The following is a 16,900-nucleotide window of genomic DNA, read 5'->3' on the forward strand; positions in this document are numbered from 1 at the left end:
CTGATGCCTTCTCTGTATAATATATAGATTAGGAACCAATGATGATAGCGGAATAAAACTTTACACAAATACGGTATTTGAGCTGAGGTATCCCTTGTGTAAAAATTGTCGTGATAGGACTTTAACTTTTCAATACAATTAAAATAAATGCAAATACAATTCAATACTCAAAGTACACAAATTGATCTCATCTAATTAATTTTACAGCATAATAAAAGAATATGTAAATGGCGGATAATGGAATCTCGATTATCACTTTATCATGTGAAAGTATAAAATGTTCGGTGATACCCGAACTTACACTTTTCTTACTTGTTTATATATAAAGATAATATACAATGTCATAAATATGTAAATGGATGCCTAGAAATCATTTAAATATGCAAGCAATTGTTCTTCGAAAAAATTCACTTTTTTTTATAAACGCACATATATCTCATATGTACTTATACGTATATATTTATAAGTTTATATATTGCATATATCTATGCCCATTTAATTATTCAAATAGTACATCTTAAACTGATTTTCGTATACAACACATATTCCCGTTACACGACACCTACTATAGGTAACTAATATAATAAAAATTTCGATTCTATTACTGGTACTCAAATCCTCTCACACTGCACCAATTGCGCGTAGTTGCAGTTGCCTGTTGTTAAATCGAATTGCAAGCCTTGTGGACAATTAAATGTATAGCTGACACCGCGCTGGCAATAGTAGAACTTGCCACAATCGTGCGTATCACGCAAATAGCCTTCAACATCGCTGCCACACTCGCTATTGCCACGCGGATCCGGCACTATCGACTGTTGTTGCTGCTGCTGTTGCCCACCCACAGCGGACGACGCCACAACACCAGCCGCCGCAGGTCGCTGTATGGTTTCTGCCACCGAATTCAGCACTGCTTGTGTTAGACCCGTTGCGGTGTGACCATCGAAGAGTACACGATTGATAGTTTGCAGAAGCGGATATTTCTCGCCACCACAAGTTCCACGGAAATCGTCAGATTCTAATGACCACACCATAACGCCGGCCAAATCGTTATCCCTCACATATTGCGCTTTTAGGAAAATGCTGCGCGGATTCTCAAAGCCCACCCACTGCTGTCCCATATATGCGTACGGTGTCATTTGCGCCTCATCCCACTCCTCCTTCCAAGGTTGGGTTTGCATGAGTTCGCAGAGCTCGTTGTAGCCTATTGTGCCCGGTTCGATGGAGTATTGGCCGGCAAGGCCACGTCCCAAATGTGGTGCACCGACACTGTGTTGCTCCGCATCGGAGAGCGTGAAGGAGCGTCCGTAGAAGGGTACACCAACTACTAGTTTCTCGCGTGGCGCACCTGAAATCAAATTATGAATTAATGCATGACAACTAATAAAAGTTTCTAAAGTCAAACCTTCGCTTAACCAATACTTAATTATGGCATCCAAGTTCAGTTGCTTATTCTTCTCGGTAATATCGTTGGGTCCTGCAAAGAGTGGCGCATTATTGCCAGTGACCGGATCCCATGGACCGTGCAAGTCGTATGCCATCACATTGATAAGATCTAAGTACTTTGAGATCTCCGTTATATTATATGACTTCGAAGCAGATTCGGCTGAGGAGCCTACAGCGCCAGTGAGCAAATACTCATAGGGGTCCAAACTGTAAATTATTTAAAGAAGATTTCAATCACAATAACTTTCAATAAAAATCAGCGCCCACTCACCCCGCTTTCAGTTCGCGTAGCAGCGTTATAAAGTTAGTCTTATCATCATAGTCCAAATTGTGACGCTGATTCGGATATTCCCAATCCAAATCGACACCATCGAAACTATGTCGCTGTACAAATTGCACCACCGAGCGCACAAATCGCTTACGCCGTTCCGGATCATTTGCTACGATCGAGAAGTTTGCCGAACCCTCATTCCAACCGCCGATCGCCGCTAGTGTTTTCAGCGTGGGATTTTGCAGTTTGAGTGCATTGAATTTACGTATATTGCCACGTCCGCCATTGTCCTCCAAATCCAAATACGGATCGATAACGCGCAAATCCCCACTCTCCTCAATCCCAAAGAAAGCATACATAAGATGCGTACACAAGAAGGGATCAATAGTATTAACGTCGAATTTTCCACTTGATTGGCGATATGTGGCCCAAGTGCCGTGATAACAGACGACATTCTCTGTGGGAAAAGATAGGCGCGAATTAGTTTTGGAATATAGTGTTGAAGTGCAATAAAAAGTGGCAAAGATAAAAAGATATTTTTATAATTTTTTCATATCGCTGTGTTAGTGCTATCTTTAATTGATTTCGTTTGCAAGTATAATCATTAAATGTGTAAGCCTGAATGCGCCTAGTTGAAAAGAGCTTCACCTACGTAAAAATTGCATTATTTTCTTTTTATATTACTTTTTGTGGATATTCTTTTTGGGTAACTTTAATAGGTTTATTTTAAATTTTGAAAGCATGTCTCTTTATATTTATTATATATATTTTTTTGGTATTCTTAGTGGGCTTTTTTTAGTCTCATTAATATCATAGTCTAGAAATTTAAAAATATCTTATCTTTGACATTGAAAAATAATTATTATTCTAAACCTAAACCTCTCTTTTTGATTGGAGATTAATTGGAGGGCTCTCACTTATTTTCACAATTAACAAAGTCTGAAAACATCTTTTTGGCAAGACGTAATTTTTAAGATTTTTGAATAGATAAGTAAAACTTCAAAATATCAAACAATATATTTTCAAGAGTGACTAGTTGTCTGGTACTAATTTTCAACGAAGTAAATATTATAGACTAAATAAACACAAAATTTTCAAAATTTACTCATTTTCCCTTTAAGCATAGGAGGAAGTTATTTAAAACGTAATTCGAATTAAATAGGGTTCACAAAACCCAAAAAGGACTGTTTCCTATTTCTATTACCTTTTTTTTTGTTTTTGAATAAAAAAAAATAACAAATATATTTCCAAAGTTTCGAAAAATTGAGATTTTTAAAGTTCGGGACTTGTGCAAAATTATTCAGATACAAATATACACAATACTGTGTCCGTTCACTGATTTTTTTTAAGATTATGATTTCCAAATTTTTGAGTCGGAAAGTATTTGTATGCCCTTTTTCTGGTTATGGTATCAAGAGTTTCACTTTAAATGTACTTTTATGTTGTTAAATGCCCAAAAACTTATTACTCAAACAGCATTTTCATTTTTGCCCTACTCCTAACTCACTTCGAATTTGCGCTTTTGCGCATCCATTCTGTTGCAACAGCACACCCAGTGCAATCAGCACATATAATTTTAAGAACATTTCACAATTTTTCGCACTGTCACACTTTCACTTTGCTCGTTTTGTTTGTTGCTTGACAGTTCTTCGATCATTACTAAGCGTAAAATCGCGCCGCTCTGATAATTTATAGTCGATCGATATTTGCGAAAGGCTGACTTCTTTATTTACAAAATAAAATCCCCACTTGAGTTCAATAATTCTTATGCCGCTTGACAAAAAACGCATAAAAAAATTTCAATGGCAACAAAATGCCACAATGAAGGCTATATATTGGTAATATGAAACCTTTTCCGTTAACTGATAAGAGCATTGATGCATTGATAAAAGAGATGTCACTGAGATAAATATACCGTAATAACATCATACACCTGAATACTTTTGTATGACGCATATATGGTTGATAACTTTTGCTTTCTACAGGGTCTAATGGCTACTCTTGGCCACCATATGTATGCACATATTTCACAAAATTATGTTTTTTTCTCGAGAAAATAAATTTGAAGACAATGAAAAATTCGCAAAACCTTAGAAATTATTTTTCGAAATATACACTAGTCTATTTAACCATTGCACTTCGTAGTATTTCCTTTTACTTTAGTAGATAAGTAATGCAAAATAGCATAACATTACCAATGCACTAGCTGGCACACCAAAATAAATAAAATAATTGTCTAACAAGCAACTTGCTTTAGAAGATGTGTTTGTTTGCATTTGAGTGAAATAATTTGTGAAGTTAAAACTTACAAATTTCAAAATTTTTCGAATAAAACACTTTTTTTTTCTAAACTATAAATATTTTTTTTAATTTTTGCAAATATTTAAATATTGAAGTCAAGTGAAGTATGAAGCAATTTGGAGTCAGTATTCACGTTACGTTACGACGAACATTAAACACAATGTTTTCATTCCACAGTGGAAAAAAATATGTCACTGACTCTGTGATCGGCAGTTCTAATGGCGAAAACTGCATATACAGCGACGGATGAAAGGGTGATACAGGAAAAGGAGCGTGATTATTCTATAGTAATTCATAGAGAAGGTAGCTTTAAACTAAGTGACTGCATTTCAGTCACTTGGGCCAAAAATAACAGAAGGTGCCTAGTTGGCTTCCGCTCAAACTGAAAAGTCTTTAAACCTTCTTGTGAATAGTTAAGGCTATGCAGGTTTTGCAAACAGGCAATAACTAGAAACTCAGTAGGTCACCCAGGTTAATGCCATCTGGGTACCCAATCATATAGGAATACAAGAAAATGAGGAAACAGGCCAGCTGGCCCACACGGATTCAGCTCGAAACGTAGTTCCCCTAAACTGTCCCAGACGATTCAGCTTCTTCAAGGGTTGTTTGAAGCAAGGGAACGTAGAGGAACACCTCAGATCTTGAAACTCAAACAACATTGGACGTACCATAAACAGCTTCTAGCCAAAAGAGGAACTTTGTAATATTATAGGGGTCATCACAGGACACCTGTTCTTAAGATTCAGCTTTCAGAAAATGAAAAAAGTGGATTCAGCGGAATGTATGCAAGCATGGAGGATGGTGAGATGGTGGAACATTATCTATGCAAATGCCCAACCTTCAGCTTGATGAGACGAGATATATAATATTCCACATCTTCCAAAATTCCAACTTAAGAGGCATTGGGTACCTGAGTTGAAAAAAAAATGTTTACCAAATCCACTGATTTGCTGGATAAAGCATAATTTGGTTGTCACCCGGGAGCACAATGGGCCTATTGTTGCCCTAAGTGCAGCCGCCTGCTGCCTAATGCTCGTGCGTCTCCCTTTTTAACCAAATATTGATTAAGATTTATTTGTTTTATTATAAAAATAAAATTTTGCGTTATAAAAATAAATTTCTCACTCAAAATTTTTTATCAGAAAATAATTACGAGCACAGAGCTTGGACTCTTATAAATAAAATACTTCTAATCAAATATAGAAGAAGTATGAAGTAAGTTTTATAAGATATTCACGTGCTCACCTGCAATGAAATTGGCTGTTCGGCTTTGTTCTTGCTTCCACATGTTCCTTTAAAGAAGAGATCAGCACATGCAGGGTTTAGGAGTTGCGAATCGAACATGGCTGATATTTGACCTCATTTTCCTTATTTATAGTGTGTGAATATGTCGTCAACTAAAATACAAAATAATGGAAAATAATTTTTCATAAATTTGCAGACGAAAGAAAAACGATAAATAGAAACCACCCATTTTGAAAGAAAATGTTAGTGTTGGTTATAAAATGGTTTTATATTGGTTAACATGCACTCATATTGATTAGAGTTTTGGTTATAAAATAGTTATATATCGGTTATTATATCTGATAGCGATTTTCTGCAAAGGAAAAACTATATAATAGAAACCACATCAGTTGAAACAAAATTTGAGCTTTGATTATAAAATGGTTATATATTGGTTATATCTAACAGCGGGAGCTGAAAATTTTATGCTGCATATTGTAAAATGATGTAGTGAATCAAAAACAGTAAAAAAGTCAATTTCGATTTTTGTCATGATACGTTGTTAAAAATACATATGTAACATATGTTTAATCACGTAATTTATTATTATTTTTTTTTTTATTATATATATATATATTTTTTTTTTGTTTTTTTGACAAACCGAAAGAAACTACTTTACTTGATATGGATTCTTTCTTTTTACCTAACTTTTTATTACAATGAATTTATAGTAAATGACAGGATAAGCATAGGAAAAGCAGTAGTCCAACATAAAAGAATTTTCAGTCGTCTTCTTTCAATTATAAGTTAACAACGAAGGAGCATGCTTTGAGTATTTCTATTAAATTAAGTATATGTATAATATTAGATGAATATATTCTTTAAAAATAATTTCCAAATAAATGTATATAGAAATATACTGCCATAATTATTTCGGAATTGAAAACGATATTTACTTCAACAAGTAAACTATACTCCAGTTTATAACAGAGTAATAAAACCATTGAAGATTTGATTTTCCTTTTTTAAACACAGTTCAAATTAATTTCTGACTAAATGGCTAAACTCAAAACTCCCGCATCATCACACAAATAATCTCCGCGCATTGCTCAGCCAAAGTTTAACCAACTTTTAAGCGTGTCTTTCTACAAAATAACAGTTGTTATAAAACAATATACAAACTACATTCCTTTAATGAAGTACACATTATTTGTTTCCTTAATTTGCGCTACTATAATATTATATTCCCACGAATGCAAAAAAAAATTACAAAGAATTTAGCATAACTCACCTCACTCAATTACCACTCACCAACCGCCAATACATCAGCTACCAACACCATGCAAGTTTCCGCCTGCGCCGTTTCGTTAAGTGAGTGGCACGAAGCGGAAATTTGCAATCGTCTGGTGTTGGAAATGCAATTCTCGAAAACAGCAGCCTGCGTGCGGCTGTGTAATTGCTGCAAACACCAGTTTATTCTGGTGATTCTGAAAGTGGCACGATTTTCGTGCACCTAAAAGCAGACTACGGTTTTATGCAATTTGCTTCGAGTAACTTTTTTCGTTGGCAGTAGTAGACATGCGAAGTAGTATGCGTGTATTTGTGTGTGCATTATTGAGTTAGTGTTGTTGGGCCTTCAATTGGCTATTTGTGTTTTACCGATTTTGTGGTAAACGGCAAACGGAAATTAAGAATTTCACTAAAAATAGCTGGATTGCAGACAGAATGGCATAAAGAGAAAAATAAATAGCACACGAACGCTGGTATATGTAGATGCTTTTTAGGTATTTGTTAGAGGTTTAAGCAATTTTTTTAATTTTTAGAGTTAGAACTACAAATGAGCGATTTACATAAACACAATATTTTGAAAGATATATCAGTTATTTCTGCCACACATAGTTATGTTAAAGAAATAAATTATATATAACAAAATTAAATTTTATTTTCTTATCGCTTAATAACTTATTTTGCTTACTTTACGTATTATGCTTAAACTATTTCAATGCTAGAGCTTTTAACATTTAATCTAGCTTTCGGTGTGCTTTCAAAAATAATCACTATAAAAACGTTTACAAGTATACTTCATTATTAAATAAACATATTTTTCTTCTACTCTCTCCACAGATCCACCAAATCGGAAAAAATGTACCCTTCGATGTTGAGTCGCGGCCCCGATGTCGAAATCGAACCCTACTACTGCCTGCCTGTGGGCACATTAGCCGCACAAAATGGCTCGTTGGCAGCGCAAATGGCCGCTGCAGCAGCGGCAGCAATGTCACAGGTGACTGGACAGCCAACAGCGAGTGCTGGCGGCGCCCCCGTAGCCTGGAGCCAACCGACTTCACCCACACCCATTAGTCGCGGCTTCGGTGGCACACTCTCACCGACACATCCAGCCGGCTTGCCTGGTCTGGTTGGCCTCGTGGGTGCGCCGGGCAGCGCCAACGCCAATGTGGCAAGTCACCGTCTCACATATCCCAAGAAGAATGATGAGGGTGAGTATTCGTGTATTTTATGGCGTATTTAATGAAAAATAATGCTAAAGACCATTTATTAGCAAATATTAAATATATATTTATATGTGCTTTTTATTCACCTTTAGTGCATGGCAGCGCTGCATCGTTGCTCTCCGGTGGCAGTTCGTTGTACGGATCAGCTGAGGAGCGTCAAGCGAACGAGATACGTCGCTTGAAGCGTGAATTATTGGATGCGCGCGAACAGGTGCTGAGCTTGAGCAGTCAACTGTCAACAAATGTGAGTAGCTGCATATTATTATTAATGATGATTTATATTAATTATTATGAGGAGTGTTTCGTTAGTTTGAAGTGTTTTTTTTTTCGATTGCCATATATAACTTTTTCAATAATATATCTTCATGCTGATGCCAACTCTTCAATGTTTTTCTAAATGATATTCTGATAGTTGAAAGAAATAGCGAGAGTAGTCAAAAAATATTGTGAAAACATTTAATATTGCTTTTATGCACTCACAATGCAAGCGCGTAGCTTATTCGTAAGAAAATGTAGCATACATTTAGGCAGTAGATAAAGAAAAGTATGTAACTAACAACGAATAAGCTGGTAAATATCGCAAGGGCTAATAAAAATAATGTTTTGAAGTGATTTTCCTGCATAAAAATATTGAATTTGTGAAGCTTTAATATTCACAAATAAATACTTATTATCATAAAAAACAAATATTTAAAAATAAATATTTAATATTGTATTATAAAAAAATAAAATATATAAAATAATTTAAAGCCCTTAAAGCTAAAATTAAATTATACACATTTCCTTAAAAAGGTAAAGCCGTTAAATATCTGTTTTATCACCTTATCACCAACAATGCCTATAAATAAAAGTTCGCAGACATTTTTAAGCTTCAAGCACACCTTACAATGCCGTAGTCATCACTGTGCCTTACATTAAAAGCGCAAGACATATTTTTTATTATTTCATATCAACGCCGTCTACTTGTTGTCTGTCAATGCCTACTTAAGATAACCAACTCGAAATGGAAAAAGTTTTCCGCCAACAGAGATTGTCAACACAAAGTCACAGACGCGCAGGCAACATAAAATTTACGGCCAGTTTTTCATATAAAGCCTTACTCCTACAAATATCTACCTATATTTAGATATCTACCTATGTATTAGAGCGGATCGATTTTTTTCAGTAAAGTAGCCTATGCGGGAAATATTTTATGGCTCAATGTAAACAAGTTTGCTTGAGCGACTATAAATCTGAAACCGGTTTCGAGAAAAACGATTTCTAAGGCGAGTTTAAAAAGCTGAATAACCAGTTTTATGGCAGATATGTAAAAAAGTTGTCTGATCAGGCCGATGCCGACAAATGATCAATAGAATATCGAAATACATCTACTCATTAAATTTCAATTAGAAATCTCAAAAACTGACGTATATACATTTTATAATCCGTTGAAAACATCGCTGACCCCAACCCAGTTTTAGGCAAGTAATATCTTAGGCAAATTTATTCAGAATGATTTACAGAACATTTCTCGCATACGAGATTTTTCCGTTTCTTGTCTCCCTGTAAATCGACCCACTCTAATATTTATATCTGAGTGCTTGTATTAACTTTTTTGACAAGCTGCCAAAATGTGTCTGGCAAATGCGCAAAAGTACGCGCATAAAAATCAGGAAGCGCGAAATGGCAGTCAAAATACAAGAGGCACATCTTAGGAATAACGCGACAGCGTTACGTTGGCAAGTGGTCGCCATTTTTTCAAGCAGCTAAATTTGAACAATAATATAAGAAATGTATGTACATCTGCTAATGGCTTCAACTTACATAGTTAACAATGAATTCACCAACTTTAAAGATAACATTAAATTTAAATTATTTTATGAAAAATATTTTTTTGTTTAAATTTTTATTTATACAAAATGTTTTACAAAGTTAATTTAGTACGTACATATTTTATTATACATACAAATTCCCATGGTGTGGGAAATGGTCGGCGACTATACACACTATACACTTTGTCAGCGCAATGACTTATATCAATTTCTTTTATAGTTACAGCTCACTTTTAGGCGTTAGCTAAAAATTTTTCTTTGCCATTTCCTCTTTAACTTTTGAACAGTTGCTCCAATGCCTTTACCAATTGCTTCGTAAAAAATTATTCCGCTCGGCTTTTGCTCGCTCTTCAGACACTTTTTAAATCTCAATACGTTTTAGTATTTCATTGATTTTTTTGTGTGAATTAAAATCACATTTTCACTGTCACCAGTCACAAACTGCAGACAAAACTTGAATTCGCAAGCAAAAGGTTAAAAAAATTTGAAATTCTATCGTAGAACAGACAGCCTTTAATTGTATCTTCCCCTTTTCTTGCTTTATTTTGTTCATGTGTAAGTGTATAACAATGTTTAGTGACATTTTTCGACTTTCTTTTCAATTTTCTGGTTGACGATTTTTCGATTTTTCACGATTTGGCTGGAAAGTTTGCAACTACTGTCCCCATATATACCTATATTGAAGAATATACGCTTTTAACTTTTTAACTCCCCGCATTTATCATTAAAACAAATTATAACTATAGAACTATAAAAATGTGTTTGTTGCCGTTAAAAAGTACTCGGTTTTGTTGCTCAAACCAATTCACTTTTTACTCGTATTTGTACGCAGTGAAGCGCAAAACTGCATTCAATTGTAGTGGAGTGTAAATTGAAATGAAGCTGCATGGCAACTCTTTGGTTGATAGCGATAATTTTTTTTTTATGCTTCTTTAGTAAATTCCATTGTGATTATGCCGAAAATGGCAGTTTGGCTGCATTTTATGCGGATTTTTTGCATAAGTCGAAAAAGGGAGTACTCAAATAGCTAGTTTTGCTGTTTAATTGAGTTTTGAAATGTCAAAATTGATAAGAAAATAATTTCAATAAAAAAAATGTAAATATAGTATATATTCCCAATAATATATTTCTTATTCATACAATTTTTCATGTTTATTATATTTAAAAAAAAATCAAAAGTAAAAAAGTTAATTTTCATAAATCAAATTTTGCAATAAAAATTCCCAAAAAAATAATTTCTTGAATTTCTTGGTTAACTAAATATTTCTGTTTTAGTTTTACCTTCGCCTGTTTGCTTTGATAAAAAATATATTGTTCTTTTTATATCCGTGTTTTAACCTGCCAAGTCAAAAGAAACACTCAACTTCTTTACTCAGCTTACTAAACCGTCCTTCCAACATTAACCACTTTTATTAACCATTGCTGGTTTCTAAATGAAAACTTTAATGCATTTAAGAAAAAGTTTTCACCATTTGATTAAAGAAGTTTTAACGCATTTCTGCCGGAATTATTAAAATTATCTACCGCAGGTAGCTCTTAACTATTTAATTAAATTAAATTATATTTCTAAGCTATTTCTTCAACTCTTAATATTCACCATTAAATTTTCTTATTAATATTTCTCATGATACTGGTCAAAAATACGCAGAATAATATAAAGTTTGCCTTCATGTAATTTTCTCGGTAATGCTATTTTTTCTCCATTTTACTCGATTTTATTGTTGCTTTGCGTCGTGCTGCTTTGTGTTCGCTGCTTACTCGACATTGAAAGTTGTCAGCTTGCTTGTGGCTCTTGCAACAAAAGTCATTCCATTTAACGATACTTTGAAATTCTGTCAATGAAGCGCTTATCAAAAGGGTTGCGAAAGTTACTAAGTATAAAGTTTGTGTTCGCAAATTAAAAGCAAAATGCAAGAAACTATAATCTTGAAAGTTTTATATTTTCACATCTGGAAAGTGAAGAGGTAATTTCAATATTAAAAGGAGATCTGAAAGAAAAGGGTAGTATTCTATGGATCGAAAAGTATGTTATAGAATTTTTAAAGTCTTGCTCTTCAAAAAATAATAATACAGATAACAAAAAGAAAGTAACTCAAGTTAATCTGGCAGGGCAATAAGCAACGCATAGACCAGTTTGGTTCTTTGCGATACCAGATGGTGCTCAGTTACCAAGTACAAGAGGAGTAGTCAACGTTTAGGATGCCTGCGCTTGACGCGAATTTTAACAGACACTTTGTCCTCACTGTCGGTACATCCTCCAGTGTATCATACTGTGGGAACCCCAGATGCTTTCTATGCGGGACAAGAGATGCTCCATTGTTTCCCTGTTGCCCTGCTCTAGGCATTTCTTGCAGTTTTCTCGATCTGTTAGCCCCATCTTGCGGCCGTGTGTCGCCACCAGACAGTAAGTGGTTAGTATTCCGATCATGTTCCGAAATCTGTGTACGGCCGATTTACCTTTTTGCACATTACTTTTGTAGTTTTGCACCCTGGTAGCTCGTTCCATCGGGTTTTGATTTTCTTCACGTTTTCGGATGTTAGCCTTACACCATTGTTGGCAATCTCGTCCACTATTTGATTGCCCTCGCTTCCTTTGTGGCCTGTCATCCAGTAGAATTTATTAATTTATTCAGACTTTATAGCTGCAATGCTTCCCAAGACACTTCTGGTCGATGTGCGGTACGACGTTACTGTCTTGGTTGCTGCTTGGCTACGTAGACTTTGACTCTGGAATTGACTGCAGGTGTATTAGAGGCCAGCTCCTCGGCTTTCTCAATGGCAAAGCCTTAGCTTGATATATATTCCATTGGACTGGCGGCTTAAAAGGTTGCCTTATACCTAACTCAGTATATTACAGCATCCATCGTCAATTTTCGAGACATCAGTACAGATGCTTAGAGGGTTGCGCGTACTGACATATATACATACCTTCACGCCAGCCATCTTTCTCTATGTTTACTTTGAACCTTCTTTCCCAGTTGAAAAGTGGGGTAATTAAGTCGGTGTTTGCCCAACCGCCATTAGCCACCGAGCCTCTGAGACCTTTCCATTGGCCTCTGCTAGGTGGATTTCTGTACGCCTGTCCACCAAACTACTTCACCGTAGAGCAGAACCAGTGCATGAGAGAGGGAGAAGCCCCAGGTTGTGCCGATCGTGTTTTGTTATCCAAAACACTTTTTGTTATAAAAAAAATCACTTATGTAAAATATGGAACATTAAATAGAAAAGAATTTTTGAAGGCTTCCTATCCAAACAATCAGTGTTACTTAGGTTCCCATTATACACCATTTATAGAAAAGCAATCGTCAAAGATGCAAAAATTATATTTTCAGAAAGAAAGCTGCATGGTAAACTTGTATCCAAGTAGTAAAACATTCCTTACAGTAGCCTCCAACCAAGGCAGCTAACTGTAATCCATAACTTTTTTAGCGCTCATGCGGGTGCAATCCAATTGCCGGCTAACAGCCGCGGCAGCAGCCAACATACCAACAATACTGGCAACTAAAAAGTACGTTTTTCCTCTGTTATGTATCTGGCTGTTGGTGACAATATTTCTCCAGCGTTACCACACCGCAACTACTCCTCTTCTTTATTACAAACTTCACGTATTTTGGTGAATTGTTTTTGCTTTATTTGTAATATGACTTTCGTAGCCGGCTACCTTCATTTGATAGCTATTGCTAACAGCGAATATCAGCAATGCCATTGCCAAAGTAATCAGCATCGCCTCAGCTAAGGCGATAACTACATTGCTAGCATTACACAGCTGACTGCGTGTGTGTGTGTGTTTGTGGCAACGTGACGACCGCAAGCAAATATACTTTAACTATTAAATTCCATTGTTGTGGTTATTGGAAAATGCACACATACACACATATATATTACCCATACATACTTAAATCATACCTTCAGGCATATATAATCCATACATACAAATACATATATGTACATACATAAATATCTGAGTTTGCATATTTCTGTTGTACATTCAAAGCATCTCTATGACAGTTGTAATATTTGCGCTTTGTTGCTATTGCCTTGTTGTTTAGCCGTATGTTGCACGTAGCAATACTGGATTTTCTCCATTTTTAATGCACCATTGATTCGCGTGCATCCACCAGCGCCGCCACATACTCACACATAAATACCATACATATTTGTAGTTCATTTTGTTGTTGTGCTGCTGTGGTGCTTCATCTACGGCTGCAGTTATTGGTATTTGCTTGTCGTTTTTTTACGCTTACAGTTATTTTCAAACACACACATGGATACGAATGCGGGCAGCCATCAACAAGCCAGCCGCCAACACTTTTATGGCATCTATGACCAAAGGTTGAAGTAAATTATTTGGCATTAGCAATGAATTGTAGCGGTGAATTGTCTTGGCAGAAAATATAACCAGCAGCTGGCACATTTCGCACTCTTTAATTTCGTTTTATTGCATTTCTTTTGACTTTCTTCATACTGCTTTCAATTGGTTTTAAAAGTTATAACTTTTTCCTATTTTTTTTTAAACTTGGATAAAGTATGTTTATGTCTCTGAAAGTATTTTATGGTGACACTTAATCTTTATTCAACTTGTTCTAGTTATATACATATGTATGTATGTATGTCATCTAATCTTCTTATACCCTGAACAGGATATATTAAGTTTGTCACGAAGTTTGTAACACTTAGAATGTATATATATTATGGTGATTCAAAAAAATTTTTTTTTTCATTTGGTACTCTGAAAAATAGGTTCCTAGACTCCTCTGGGGTAGCCTCTCCAAGAATGAGTTTTAAATTGTAACGGGAAGGTCCTCCTACTTGCAGTTTTCTATTTTTTCTTATTATCATATAGAAAACTTTATATCTCGCTTCCAACTATTTGAAAAAATATCTTGTTCCTTAGAATTTGTAGGAAATTGAATGCTCTACAAAAAAGGTCTGTACGATTTTTTCGTAAACCCAACCCTTTAAAAGATATTAACGGTTCTTTTGGATTCAGCACAGCTCTGCTTGTTAGATTTTAACTCTGCTCTTTGGCATAACAAAGTTACAAGTGCAAGCAAACAGCCCTTGAAGTTCTCTGTAATTAAACAGTCTTATACTATGCAAGGTTCAAGGTGTAAAAGAAAGCTACATATATTTTATTACAAAAAAAAAAAAAAAAGATTTATAATATATCTTATTAACTAACTCATCAGAACTGTTTGTTCTCAAGATAACGTTGAGTTGATATCACAAAAGTATTGCTGGCTCATCACATTGGAACTAATAAGCCAGTTTGGTCTCCAATGGCTCATTACTAATATAAGAAAAATATCTCGAAAATATAAAATTTAATTACTCTTAAGAAGTTACATTCACATTAAAATCAGAAAAGTCGTATTTTTTCTAATTGTTTTTTGTTTTTTTTTTTTTTTTTTTTTATTTTTTTTTTTTTTTTTTTTTTTTTTTTTTTTTTGATAAATGTTTATAACAGAATTTATTGTATTTCAATAATCGGTGAGTCAATTTAAAAATTTTTGGATTCCCTTCATTCCGTAGCCGATTTCCAAGAGAACCATCGAAAAAAGTTTCTAGCGATGAAGAAAATGTTTCTGTTTAAAAGCTGCTATATACAAGGTATCTTAGAAGGTTCTGTGAAAATTTCAAATCGACGGCTACAGCCAAATATGCTCATAGAGCCGAAATTATTTGTGGCTCAACTTCAAATTGGGAGAGAAAGTTTATTGTACAGAAAGTTTATTATTGTTTACATAGAGATCTCATCAATAAATATAATATTTCAACTAGTAGTACATACAAAATTTCAACTAGCCGTTATATAAAAGCTGATAACCTAATTGTTTCAGCAGTTTTATATTTTATTACTACTTAGATACTATAAGCATTAGATCATTTTTAAGCTCCTTATTACATTAATTTCAAATAACTTTTTTTCTTTCATTTCAGGTAAGTTCCAAGTTTCTCTAAGTATATAAATTAAGGTTTGTACCATATATATCTATATAATGATAGATAAACTCTTTAATATTTTTTTTTTTTTTTATTTATTCAAACATTTTTGCCAGTGTATAAGCTGTATACAAGTTTAAATGTGTGGCAAAACTTACTTATCACAGTTTTCATCTTCGAAATATACTATCAAACAATTTTCCCAACTCCATATCTATCCGGATATCATCCATAAAACCGCGATCCTCTTCTTATGTGTATTCTTCTTATATTTATTATATAAGAATTTATTCTCCTAGAAGAGCATCGAGGTTTTATGGATAATTTCCGGATAATGTGGAGTTCTATTTCCTTCCGAAAAAAAATGTAAAGCATGAAATACAATTACTTCAGAAGCTTTTCAACAACTTAGGAACTATAGAAGTAAGTAATGAGTTACTGCTGTTATATGTATATATGGAATATTAAATAAAATAACGTACACTTATATTAGGGTGAGTCAAAAACTAATCAATTGAATTTGTAAGATAAAATGAACGTATATATGTACATATATAAACAAAACATATTATCCTTTAGTATTGAGGTATTTAGACAAAGTTATCAAAACCGATATCATGGCGAGGCGGGATTTTTAACTTGAAGGGGTTTAGGTTAGGTTAGAATATTGCCACGTGATCACTTTTTTTTACCACTTTTGTGACTGTTACGAACTTAGTAAAAATGGTAAAAATTGAAATTTGGGCTAGTTCCAGTATAGACAAGTCTACAAATTTCAGCTAAATCCATCCAGTAGAAACTAAGAAATCAGGAGTATCGTTTTCGAGATAAACGGCTTCAAGGATTTTGTTCCTACCGAAACATTTAGGTTGGCAAATACAAATACATGTAGAATAACAAATCGCCAAAAATTTAAAAAATTTTGAAAAAAATTCTTGTGGATATATTCATAAATAGCTAAGTTTCGAAAATGTATAAAACAAAATTTGGATTTTTTTTTTCAATTCAAAATTTTGACTATTTATAGTAATAGGTTTATTTTATTTTTAAATATTAAAATTTCAAAAATATAACGAATAATGTAATAATAATAAAATGCTAATTTTAATCGATAATTGCGATGTTAAGCTTTTGACACACCCTATTATACATATGTATGTTTGTAAATGCAATTTGAATTTGATATTTCCCATAAAACCTTCCAAAATTTGACTAACCCTGAAGCTCGCAGTAACTAGTCAACGCAAAGCCTTTACTATTGGCTATAGCTTTCGAGGCCATTGCTGCGCCATTGCAATTATTAAGCGCTAGTACCAAGCGACTTGCCAAAAATATAACAAATGAGTAGAGATAGAGTCATAAAACTCCAAAAAACATTCACCAAACAGCTACTGGAC

The 16,900-nt window shown here is 34.2% G+C and overlaps 2 protein-coding genes across 6 annotated transcripts in view; one reads left to right on the plus strand and one right to left on the minus strand.

Annotated features, from left to right (window-relative positions):
• LOC108967868 (protein sickie) overlaps window positions 1-16,900 on the plus strand; it is a 369,021-nt gene that overhangs the window by 272,163 nt on the left and 79,958 nt on the right. For all 5 annotated transcript variants that reach the window (XM_018931510.1, XM_018931508.1, XM_018931505.1 and 2 more), the window contains 2 exons: window positions 7,364-7,734; window positions 7,842-7,993. In XM_018931510.1, the coding sequence (XP_018787055.1) occupies window positions 7,364-7,734; window positions 7,842-7,993 (523 nt within the window). The remainder of the gene's footprint in view (window positions 1-7,363; window positions 7,735-7,841; window positions 7,994-16,900) is intronic.
• Window positions 460-3,361, minus strand: LOC108967870 (chitinase-3-like protein 1). The gene is made up of 4 exons (XM_018931512.1): window positions 3,222-3,361; window positions 1,715-2,171; window positions 1,403-1,650; window positions 460-1,345 (listed from the first exon to the last, which is right to left on the minus strand). The coding sequence occupies exons 1-4, from the start codon at window positions 3,298-3,300 to the stop codon at window positions 612-614; spliced, it is 1,518 nt and encodes a 505-aa protein (XP_018787057.1). The 5' UTR covers window positions 3,301-3,361; the 3' UTR covers window positions 460-611.

This window comes from Bactrocera latifrons, unplaced genomic scaffold (genome assembly GCF_001853355.1).
Source record: "Bactrocera latifrons isolate USDA-ARS-PBARC rearing strain unplaced genomic scaffold, ASM185335v1 scaffold_2, whole genome shotgun sequence".
In the NCBI taxonomy this organism is placed as follows: Eukaryota; Metazoa; Arthropoda; class Insecta; order Diptera; family Tephritidae; genus Bactrocera; species Bactrocera latifrons.

Bases quoted from the DNA above. Each gene is read 5' to 3' on its own strand.
- LOC108967870 (XM_018931512.1), bottom strand. From the start codon at position 3,300: ATGTTCTTAAAATTATATGTGCTGATTGCACTGGGTGTGCTGTTGCAA. The intron at 1,651-1,714 runs GTGAGTGGGCGC...AATAATTTACAG, and splicing joins CTACGCGAACTGAAAGCGGG to TTTGGACCCCTATGAGTATT. The intron at 1,346-1,402 runs GTTTGACTTTAG...ATTTGATTTCAG, and splicing joins TAAGTATTGGTTAAGCGAAG to GTGCGCCACGCGAGAAACTA.